The 12402-nt window shown below is 37.3% G+C and overlaps 1 protein-coding gene across 1 annotated transcript in view; it reads right to left on the reverse strand.

The window, feature by feature from the left end:
• Positions 1-811: 811 nt before the first annotated feature.
• KLRB1 (killer cell lectin like receptor B1) overlaps positions 812-12402 on the reverse strand; it is a 13630-nt gene continuing 2039 nt past the window's right edge. The window contains exons 2-6 of the mRNA XM_042780458.1: positions 9703-9801; positions 8506-8601; positions 6652-6806; positions 6169-6284; positions 812-944 (exon numbers count right to left, since the gene is read on the reverse strand). Of these exons, the coding sequence (XP_042636392.1) occupies positions 812-944; positions 6169-6284; positions 6652-6806; positions 8506-8601; positions 9703-9801 (599 nt within the window). The remainder of the gene's footprint in view (positions 945-6168; positions 6285-6651; positions 6807-8505; positions 8602-9702; positions 9802-12402) is intronic.

The raw sequence follows: 12402 nt of genomic DNA on the forward strand, positions 1-12402 counted from the left end.
CCTTTCCTTAACTTTTACAATAACGGACTAATACAATATTTGTCCTTTTGTGACTGACTTATTTTGCTCAGCATAATGTCCTCCAAGTTGATCCATGGCATTTTTTTTAAACATGTATTTAAGAGATTGATTTCAGAATAAACTTTTTTTGAATGTCAGTCTCTCTAACTGCAGAGTTGAAAAGCTATCATTTATTTTGTATCAGGATAATGAAAGATTTGATTACATATCACCGACTTCTTGTGTGTGAGCCATAGAAAAAGAGGAGACAAGGAAGAAAAAGAAGCAATGAGAAAATTAGTAAGAGCTTTGGTACAGTGGGAAGAGTTAAGGTACCTTTCCAAACTTCTTTTGTTATCAACTCTCTGCTGTGAGAGTCAAGAAAATGAGTTCAGCCACTACTCAGTTATATAACAGTCTCATAGACTATAAGAGATGTACAGGACTTTAGAAATAATTTACTATGGCTTTTCTCAAAATGAGCTAAGGCATAGATGGTCAATGATAGTTACACATATAAGCCAGGATAAAAATCCAATTCCCCTCAATTGGTCTGAACTTCTTTCCATCAAATATCACCATCTCTTAAAATGAGAAATATATTCCCTATGTCTTAATTTCCTTTTTTTTTAGAATGACTACAGTGAATGTGAACATCTGTAAGATCTGCAACAGTTTTAGAATTCTAGGTATGTATTGTATCACTAAACACAGATTATGCAGTATCAGTAATATATGAAGTTAAAAGTTCAGAGATCTGTAATGGAAAATGTAAAGAAGTTCAGATGGGATTTATGAACACAGCCAAGTGTCAGGACACACTGACAGGATTTAATTCTTTCTGGCAGATCCATTTATTGTCTGAATGACAGTCTTCAGAGAAAATTTTTTCATTTGAGATGTAAGCACAGCTGTTTTCATCATCATCTCCATCAATTTTTAATCTGTGGAACAAAAGAAAAAATCTCTAAGTGTTTAGGATTTTCCTAAATAATTCTGTTCATTCACCCCAGTATTTCCTAGGACTTTCAGTAAACAATGGAATGCTAAAGGATGAAAATGAGAGTAAGCACACAGCCACAAATATAATAGCATAAACAATGATGATAAGGCTACTGTAAATCTCTAGAAGTTACAGGTTCATTGAGTGGAAAAGAATCCTGCTAACAAGAAAACTCATAATGAATCTATATGCAATGTCCAGAGCATAGAAGAATAAGGAAACCAAAGATGCTTGGAAATAATTGGTCCAATGACAATTAGTCCAAGGACTCAGCCTATAAGACCATGAGACCAGAAGAGCCAGATGGTGCCCAGCTACCACTATCAACCACTTGGAGGGGGATCAGTGCAGAATATCCTGGATAGAGTGGTAGAACAATGTGGAACAAAACTCAAAATCATAAAAAAAGAAAAGACCAGTTTTGCTGGTCTGAATAAAGCAAACAATAGACAGGCATATGGGGTGAACATTTACATTAGGCAGACACACAACTTGGAGCTATCAATCATGGGAGAACAGAAGGGCAATGTTTGCACAGGGAGATAGCTGGGGCTGGGAGGGCAGTGTATGGAAGGGAAGGACACAGGGAAGAGGTAACTACAGGAAGGAAGTGGGAAGAGAGCTGTTATATTGTGGGGCATCGCAGTCAATGTCATGAGACAAAATGTGTATGAACTGCTGCATGGAAAATGAATTCACTCTGTAAACTTTCACCCAAATCACAATTAAAAATTAAACCAAAACAAATTAAAAAAATAATAAACAAGCACCTCTTTAAACCATTAATGCAAAAAAATGACCAGGTTTAATTTCTTAGCCCAGACTATAACTTTAAAAAGTTTAATAATTTAGAAAATATTAAAAAAACCAATTTGTCCAACAACCAAAAAAGAAAATTCATAATGATACAAAAAAATAGAGAAATTTTTGGAGACTGAGACTTGAATCTTCTGTTCTACTATAATTATGTCATATGCAAAGTTTCTTAACTTCATTGAACCTCATTTCTTAAAAAATATACAAGGAAATAGCAACTTAACATTTGAGGGAGTGTGGAGATGGTGATAAGAAAGTGTGACAATGCTTAAGACAAGCATGTACTCAGTATATGTAAGTGAATATATTTAGAAGGTAGTGGCCATACAGGCTCTCCAGTATTTGGTTGCAGCTAGGGAAAGAGTCTAAGTTCATGTGATATGTTGTCAGTTTCCATTTGTCCTCATTTAAACACAGGTTGACAGGTATCAGTTTCAATATATTATTAGTTCCAAACAAGCATAAATCATGTGACTCACTACAGGTGGACGGCGATAGATTCAAATGATTGAATGGGCAGTATTAGGGCTTGGTTGCAAGGATGGGGTGAGTTCAAGACTCATTTATTTGTCTCAAACAGAGGATGAGTGGGTGGCAATAGGCAGGGCTCCTTCACAGATTCCTTTACTCTTTGCTTCCATTTCTTCATGCAGACTGTTTGGCCCCTGAAGCTAATATTATTTATTTCTAATGCCACATTTCTATTTAACCATCAACTTCTCTCAAGTGGACTACTGTAAAAGTCCCTTATCCTGTATCTTTTCCACCATTCTGATTTTTCCTTTAATTTTCAGGATAATTTTTAAAATTCTAATCTGGATGAATGACTTAACTTGTTTTCAAATATTCCTCAATGGCTTCTCAGTTCTTTCATGACCAGATATCTGTCTAGCCCTATGACTTTATCTCCTGTAGCCTCCAAAAAAGGAAAAAAAAATCAGGAAAGAAATATTATCTTTAAAAATTCTTTTTTATTTATCTGAAAACCAGAGAGTTAAAATAAAAGCAGAGTCTAAAAATGATGCTCTTTCCACTCTTGGAATACTGTCTTCTAGAAGGATCAGCACAAAGCTAGTCCCTATGAGATGGAAGTTAAGGATGTCCCAAATGTCTAACTTTTCCAAACTGCTGTACCACACCATCATCTCAACCATCAACTTGTCTTCTCCCTTTAGTACTCTCTCTCTCATCTTTGGGTTCCATAACCACTGTAATGTCTCACAGAACTCATGAACCACCAAGGAAATGGCTCCTACAGTTTGTGGATGCTGGCAAGTCCCAAATCAGTGGGTCAGGCATCAGTTAGGAGGATTCTCCTCTGTCACATGGTTGCAGGGATCCACAAACTCAAATTGGCAGGTCAGAAAACAGACTGCTATCTCACAAGGCTGTTGGAGCTGGTGAATCAGATCAGACAATAGGCTACTGCCTCAAATTCCAAGAACTGGAGGCCAGATGATGATAAACCAAATGTAGGATCCAGAGCAAAAGGAAGAACTTTGCCAGAGCATTCATGTATGTTGGATGCAGACCATCCCCTCAAGGAAAGTAAAGGTAGTGACTTGAGTCACACCCTTTAGAAAGGTAGTAACTCAAGATACATACTCTAACAAGATACCTTCCAGGTTTACAGAGTCAAGTTGACAGCAACTGGAATGGTTTAAAACAAAACATTGCTTTTATCCTCAAAATAAAATAAAATGGGATGTTCCACTGAATTTAATATATTCAGTTTGCATATATATCTACTTATAGATATTTAAATTAATGTTTTTTAAATTAAGAACCACAATAAAAAATTACATTATTGCACAAAAAACACACACACACATAATAAATTTCATAAATCAAAATTAATCCTTATTACATATACAAAATAAAACGAAATTCATATAAATTTATATGTAATTAAAATAATATATGTAGAAAATAATCCCCAGAAACATTATAAGAAAAGAAATCAGGAACAATTTTATTTAATGGAATTGGTGTGCTTGCATTTTTATAAATTCATTATAGTCCACAACATATTTTAAATCTCCGTTTTTAAGTATTCCACTTTTAAAAATATTTTAGAATGTAGCTCAAAGTATATTAAATGAGCCAGCATTTCATTTAATGCTTAATATTTTTCAATAATTGACAAATTATCATCATACTTTAGATGAGCTTGACCATCCTCCTCTGTTTTAAATTTCAACTTCTTGTTTTTCTAATTATTAAAGATATTGGTTTATGTACTTATTATAAAATATTTCAAACTAAAACAAAGACTAGTATAATGAACCCTATGTTCCCATAACCTAGCTTCAAGAATATCACTTTAAATGCAATTTGTGTAAGTTTGATTAAATGTTATAATCATTTGTAGACTCAAATGTCACACTGGGTTTCATCTCTTATAAAAACATGTTGAAAGTTCTTTACAGAAAGTTGTTTAAATGACTGCACACTTTATTTGCAGGGCAAACATGTTACACTGCCCTTTGTTATGGCAATTAACTAAGAATTCCGTTAAAATAAGTCATCTGACAGTGTAGGATCAATTTTCCTATTACACTGATGGTTATTATGACCATCTTACAGAAAAAATTAATGTGAAATACTAGAGAGGAAATAGCAAGTGGTTCCTTTGTGGCTCATGTGTGTATTCATCACATCCCTTAAAAAAAACTGTCTCTTTCACACCATGAGAAGCCCTAATGGTGCAGAGGTGAAGCACTCGACTGCTAACCAAAAGGTCACAATTGGAACCCACCAGCTACTCCATATAAAGATGGCAGTCTGCTTCCATAAAGATTTACACTTGGAAACCCTATGTAGCAATTCTACTCTCTGTCTATAGGGCCACTATGAGTTGGAATTGATGTGATCTAATGGATTTGAGTTCACACCGTTGGTTAAAATATACTGAAATATTTATAACATACATAGTTCTTCCTTAGTATGTTGTTATTATGAAGATTACTATTTTTTTTTCTTTTTATATTCATTGTTTTAATGTTAGTAATAATACACCAAATCAGTTGCATGACTCACTAAGATATTTTGTCCAACAGTTAAATAAACTGGGAAATTCTGTGTGTCAACAGATTCCAGCTCAAAAATTTTTATTGGTATACCCTACTGTTTTGGTCATCTTGTGCCACTCTAGCAGAAATATCACAGTTGGGTGGATGGTGTTAATAAACAGGAGTTTATTCTCTTACTGTTTAGGAGACTTGAACTCCGAACCCAAAGGGCTAGCTCTAGGGCTTGCCCCTCGATCTTGGGCTCCAGCTCAGCCTCTTGCCCCCAGCCCACTAGAGCTGGAGGCATCTCTTCACTCAGGCAGCTGCTGACTGCTGAGGCTGACAAAACCAAGTTTGACAAGTAAAAAGGCATAGTCCCCAAATTATCAAACTACATGGCAGGCCACTAATTCAAGTCCATCAGCAGTCCCAAATCAGCAGACAACATGGCAGGCTGCTGAACGACAACTCGACTACATGCAAGATTCGAGCATACCAAAAGCTGCAGAGCCCTTTCTCAAAGCTTCTTCCTATACACTGGAAGCAGACCACATCTCTAAGGCAGCTATTCATCTGCTCCGGTAGATTCCACCACGGAGCTGATTACCATTCTCATCATGGGGAGTAACTACATCCAGCTGCCCAGCCACTCAAGCAGGCCCAGACAAGTTGACACAAAGCCTTAACTACCACACCCACCAAAGAAACTAGTCTATTCCTTGTCTTCTGAAACTCAATTTCTGGCAAAAATATATAGTTTTATAAACTGCTGCTATCTTTTCATAAATGAAATTTTCAACCAACTTTGTAATCATCCATCTTCTCTGCTTATTCTGAATCGATGGAAAACTAAACTAAATCAAAAGTAGAAAACTCAGTATTCAACAACATTAATACCTTGCAATGTAAACCTGATATGAATAGAACATTAAAATTAGCTCATCTAATACTCACATGCTACTAGCTCTCTGGGATAAGGCATTTGGCTGCTAACCAGAATGTTGGTGGTTGAAACCCACCAGCTGCTCCATAGAAGGAAAATGGGGTGATCTCTCTGGTAGCATAGTGCCTAAGGTACTTGACTGCTAACCAGAAGTCTGGTGGTTCAAACCCACCAGCCACTCCTCGGAAGGAAGGTTGGGAAATCTACTTCTGTAGTGATACTGCCTTGGAAACCCAAGGAGGGGTCGCTATGAGTCGGATCCGACTTGACGGCACATAACAACAACACAACAACTTCTGTAAAGATTTACCGCCTTGGAAACCCAATGCGGGTTACTATGAGTTGGATCGACTTGATGGCAGTGAGTTTAGGGTTTTTTTTTTTTGAATACTCACACATCAGAATATAAAAAAGAGCCATTTATCCACTTCCAGCTCTTCTCTGATAATGTAAAATTTAATCCAATCCAATATAGAATTCCTCCCGTCTTTATCAGGCTCTGTATGAGTCTCTGTAAATGGAACAGAAGAAATGACCATATATTACCTGGTTTATCTATTCAATAAGCTGCCTTGTTCTATTGATCCCCTAAGACCCAGCTCAGGCATCGCTCCATCTATAAAGTCTTTCCTTACTCCACATGAGTTAATCATTCTTTTTCTTGTGTGTGTGCTATTTCTCTATTTATATTATCGCACTCATCATATCATGTTCAATGTTCAATTATTTTCTTATATGTCTGTTTAATCTATCAGACTATGAGCTGCTTAAAGTCAAGTTCTCTATTTCCATCTGCGTAAACTTTTCAACTCAAGTCCAAGCACCTTGACATTGTTTAAAGAAAGTGTTAACTTTTATTAAGGTCTTTTATTATTTACCAGTTCTTCCACATCTTGAATAAGTAGCAAACTAGACTTTTTTGTGTAACAGTCAGCTAAGCTGTCCTTCCAGGAGTAAAAAGTATGAGAAAGAAACAAGCATTTCTCTCGGAGTAGATGCCAATGTATCGGGCACTTTAAAGGACTTGTTATCTCTACAGTAAGAAAGAAAAAAAGAATTAAAGAAATATTTTCATTTCAACCTGTCCCCCAGTCCACACACACACACACGTGCTCAAAAGTCATTGATCATCACTGTGAAAACTGATAATGAATTACTTAAAATTTTGAAGTTTTTGAGATCTACTGTTCCTTCTGGTACCAGAGATCGGAAAATAATGATCAGTTATAAGCATAAATTGAATCATAGAATATTAGAGAAGAAAAAAAAATCTTCAAAATAATGTAATCAGCCACAGTTTACATTTTCAGACACTGAGAGACAGAATAACGCAATCAGATGATGGTAGAGTGAAGACTATTTCTGCATTCCCTTGAGTCTATCACCAGTGTTTATTTCACTTCACGGGCAACAATATCAAATTCATCTAACAAATATTTATGTTAAACAATGTGCAAAGTGTGAAGCCTATAATAATTCATTTCACAAAATTAATGAAAATTAATAAGAAAAATCATAAGAAATATTTTAATTGATGAATAATATTGTTCCTTACTTAATGTGATCAATTGCATTCCATTTTCCAGAAAAAATATCTACTCTGTAAGAATATACACACAGGTCATATTCTGTAGCAGTCACTCAACAACAGTTGCCTTTACAGGTTAACACACTCTACACAGTAGAGCAAGAGTAATATTGATACATGTCAAAGAAATACATATTAAAGAATTCTTTCTGTTTTCAATTCTATTCATTCATTTTCAACCAAATTTAACTGTTTGACATGCTTAATAAAATCATCAAATAATCAATTTAAACATACGTGGTAGTTAAGGTTGTTATCAACTTGGTTGGGCTTGGTTGAGTGGCTGGGCAGCTGGAGGTAGTTATTCCCCATGATGGACTGGCAATCAACTCCACGGTGGAATATGCCACGAGCAGCTGAGTAACTGCTTTAGGGATGTGGTCTGCTTCCCATATGTAAGCAGCAGCTTTGGGAGTGGTCTCTAGCTTTTTGGCATGCTTGAACCCTGCCAGTAGGCCAGTCTTCATTCAGTAACCTGCCGTGCTCTGCCAATCTTGGGACTTTCAATGGACTTGAATTAATGGCCTGCCATGTGGTTTGGTAACATCAGGACTGTGCCTTTTTATTTGTCAACCTTGGGTTTGTCAGCCTCAACAGCCAGCAGCTGCCTGAGTGAAGAAAATTTTCAGCTTCAGTGGGCCAGGAGCAAGAGGCAGAGCTAAAGCCAAGGTTGAGGGGCTTTCACCCAGCCCCTAGAGCCCAGCCCTTTTAACTTGGACTTCTAGCCTCCAAAACTGTAAGAGAATAAACTCCAGTTTGTTAAAGCCATCCCATTTGTGGTATCTTCTGTTAGAGTGGCACTAGGTAACCAAATCATGTATATTATAATTTTTAACTTGATATTTTACTCTTAATTATTAAATATTCTAGCAGCATCTTCTCATGAAGCAATATACCTTGGGGTATGACTCAGGCTCTGGAGTCAGTTCATCTAAATTCAGTTCCTGGTGCCACAACTCACTAGTTATGTAACCTTAAATGGGTTACTTAACCTTTCTATGCCTCATTTTTCTAAGACATAAAACAAGGATGACAATAATTATATCTTAACATTTAGGGATTGTTGTGAGTCTTAATTAAGGTAACACATGAAACCTGTTAAATACTACCTATTATTGTTTGGAATTTCATGCCAGAAAATTACCTGTTGTTTCATTCCTACGCTCTTGAGTACTCCTGTACTTTTCTTGAGCATCCATAGTACTTTTTTCTATTGATAATTTTTGACTTAAAAATATCACTAGTAAATAAAGAAAAAAACATTTAAGAAGATTAAATGAATAAATGTATGACTGAATGGAAACATTATATTGATCGTTTCTCTACGATTCTTCCTGAAGCTGGAATATAGATCAAGTACCAAAAAAATAATATAAGTGTAGCTCCACTTATAACTTCAGCAAGAAACTAAGTTATCTCAGCAAGCTTGAATATGGACAGAAAATAAAGGTAGCATAGTGCCTAAAGCATTTGACTGCTAACCAGAAGGCTGGCGGTTCAAACCCACAAGCCACTCCTTGGAAGGAAAGTTGGGCAATCTCCCTCCGTAGTGATACTGCCTTGGAAACCCAAGGAGGGGTTGCTATGAGTCGGATTTGACTCCACGGCAGTGAGTTTGGTTGTTTAGGAGCTCTGGTAGCATAGTGCCTAAGGCACTTGACTGCTAACCAGAAAGCTGTGGTTCAAACCCACCAGCCACTCCTCGGAAGGAAGATTGGGCAATCTACTTCCGTAGTGATACTGCCTTGGAAAACCAAGGAGGGGTCACTATGAGTTGGGTCCGACTTGATGGCACATAACAACAACAACAACAAAGTAATTTGCTAACAAAGGATCTTGCTAGGGGGCAGCCTACATGAACAAGAAAAAACATACAATAATGGATTCACACAGGTACCCTCTTACTTGTTAAGTACTAGATAAGTGAACTTAAGGGTATTAAACTCTCTCATCTTCAGAATGAGTTTAGTTATGCTTATCCCAATGGAGAGATTGCCTAGTGCAATCTGTTCAGCAAATACTTAATAAACTGCAAAGCCCCAGTCATTGTTATTTTCATTGTTATTGTTATCCTTTTGTTATTATTGTGACTTTTTTTCTTAAGTTATTGGAGGACATGTAAAATAGCACTCGGTGACCCTGAGAACAATTGGGAAGGGTAATGTGGAAAACAGAAGTTTCCAGAGTGGATGTGGGCTGAGCTGTAGAACCATTGTTTTGTTCCTGTTTTATTTCGTTGGTTCTTCACTGAGTTTAGGATGACCAAATTATGTTAAGATGCTCCCTTATTTTTGATAGAAGTAGAGTAAATATTCTAAATGAATGATCTCATATCACTTACCTGAAGCACTCAACCCTATCACAGCCAAGGTGAAAAGAATGATCCCAGCACAGCCAAGTTTCAGAGCAAATTGATGCCAGCGTGGACCCTGACAGACATCTGAGAAGTTAGATAAGATTCTCTGTTAATTTAGTTGAATACATGTGTTACAATAGTCAAAGGTGGTTTTGGACAGTTAGGTCTGGCTGGGGGCTGGGGCAAGAAAGAACATTTTTATCAGTCATCTTAGAGACTCATAAAATGGATTCAGTGAGATCCAACTGAGTTTGCTTATTAATATAATACAAATACTTATCTGTGCTGTGTACAAAGGGTTGGTCTGAGAGTCAAATGGGATGGATGTGCTAAGGGTGAGGAAAAACTTGGAAACAGGTAATGGTGATGGTTGAACTACGTGATGAACGTAATTAATGTCATTGAATTGTGTATGCGAAGAGTGCTGAGATAACAAATGTTTTCTTACATGTGTTTGTTATAATAACAAAAGATAGATGTGAAAATACTTTGAAAATTGCCAGGAGGTATTTAAAAATAAGATACATACCATGTTATAGGAAATTATGTCAAAGCATTTTAAATTATCACTTGCTATGCTGAGTCAGAGTCCACTCGACGGTAGTGAGTTTACTATTTAGGACATCTTGTGCCTGTGGAGATCAGGAGGTAGGAGCAGACACCCACAGGAGATTCCATGACCCTGTACATACATCTGAATATGAGAAAACCAAGCTCGACTATATTGGCCTAGAACTTCTAATGAGAGCCAGAGAGCTACAAGACTGGAAAGACCTACTGAATAAGCCTAAAGGCTATCACTAAGATGTCTTCCCTTCCAGTTATGTAGTTGTTGTTGTTATGTGCCAGTCAAGTTGGACTCAATTCATAACAACCCCTCCTTGGGTTTCCAAGGCAGTATCACTATGAAGTAGATTGCCCCATCTTCTTTCTGAGGAGTGGCTGGTGGGTTTGAACCGCCAGCTTTCTGATTAGCAGTCAAGTGCCTTAGGTACTATGCTACCAGAGCTCCCCTTCCAGTTATACAGGTACATTATTTTACCTTTCTATCTCTTCTCTTCTTCATCCTTTCCTCTCTTGAAATGCTAACATTATTTGCAAAATGGAGAAAGCTCCACATAGTCACTATTTTAATATTTATTACTGAGTTGCAGCAGTAGTTAAGAGCTTGTTGCTGTTGTTGTTATGTGCCATCCAGTTGGGCCGACTCATAGTGACCCCTCCTTGCGTTTCCGAGGCAGTATCACTACAAAAGTAGATTGCCCAACCTTCCTTCTGAGGAGTGGCTGGTGGGTTTGAACCACCAGCCTTCTGGTTAGCAGTCAATTGCCTTAGGCACTATGCTACTGAGCTCCTTAGTTAAGAGCAGAGCCTCTTAAATTCCAGAGAGCTGAATTTGTGGATTCCTCTTTTAGCTTTGTGATCTTGGGCAATGTGTTCAACTTCCATAAACCACAAATTTCCTCATCTATACAATGTGGAAGAGTATCTATTTTATAGAGTTCTGGAGAGGATTATATGAAACGGTACTTCTAAAAGGCTGGGCACAGTGCTGGTGCATAGTAACTGTTCAATAAATATTTGTTATAGTTATTTTTCTAAGTGATCTTTTCAAAAACACTCTATGAGTCGGATCTGACTCGATGGCAGTGAGTTTAGTTTTGGTTTATAAGTAAAAGATAATCTGAGATGACTTTATAAAATAGTTATTTAGTCATGACAATGCTTAAAGACTTGAGTGGAGGTTCTTGTGCCTGAGAAGAATGCTCTCTTGCACTATTTCTGCCATACAACATAGAATGAGATTAGAATGAATGGAGTTACAATAGTTAATTGAAGAGGCCAAGTAAACATTAGTTATCTGGCAATACTCACTAGGCCTGTTCTTTGTTTTGGTTTAAACAGTATATTAAATCATATCATTTCACTGCTTTAAATGTTTCAGTGGTTTTCCATCAATCAAATTCAAATCTATAAAATGCCCTACAAATCCCCATTTAACCTGTCTTCCCCTTACTTTTCTGACTTCATTGCCTTCTATTCTCCAAGTATACACTCAGCCACCCTCACCATCACCACCACCCACTGCCATCAAGTCAATTCTGACTCATAACCCCAACAGGAGAGAGCATTACTTCCCCATAGCGTTTCCTAGGCTGAAGCAGACTACCTCATCTTTCTTCTGTGGAGCTGCTGGTGGGTTTGAACTGCCAACCTTTTGGTTAGCAGCCAAATTCCTTACCACCAGAGCTCCTTTTACCATCCTATACTTTCTAAAATTAGATGAGCTCTGGTAGAAAAGAATTCTGCTAACAACCAGTACCTCAGTTATTTTGTTTCAACTCTGCTTAGATAGTTCCTACCTGTTTCCCTGAAGAAAATGACAGGCATATTCTCATCTCAGAGCTGTTGCACTTGCTAGTCCCACTTCTTAGAAGGTTCCTCTGCCAGAGAGCAGACCTCTCTCCCTCACTTCTTTTGGGTCTTGACCCACATATCATCTTCTCAGGGAGACTTTCATATTTCATATGGAACCTTCCCAAATTTTAATTCATTCCATATTTTTTCTCAGTAGCAGTTAACACCTTAACATAGTGGCTAAGACCCTTGCCTGCTAACCAGACGGCTGGCGGTTCAAACCCACCAGCCACTCCTCGGAAGGAAGGTTGGGCAATCCTACTTCCA

Source organism: Orycteropus afer, unplaced genomic scaffold (assembly GCF_000298275.1).
Source record: "Orycteropus afer afer isolate SDZICR_OR568_19922 unplaced genomic scaffold, OryAfe1.0 scaffold00040, whole genome shotgun sequence".
NCBI lineage: Eukaryota > Metazoa > Chordata > Mammalia > Tubulidentata > Orycteropodidae > Orycteropus > Orycteropus afer.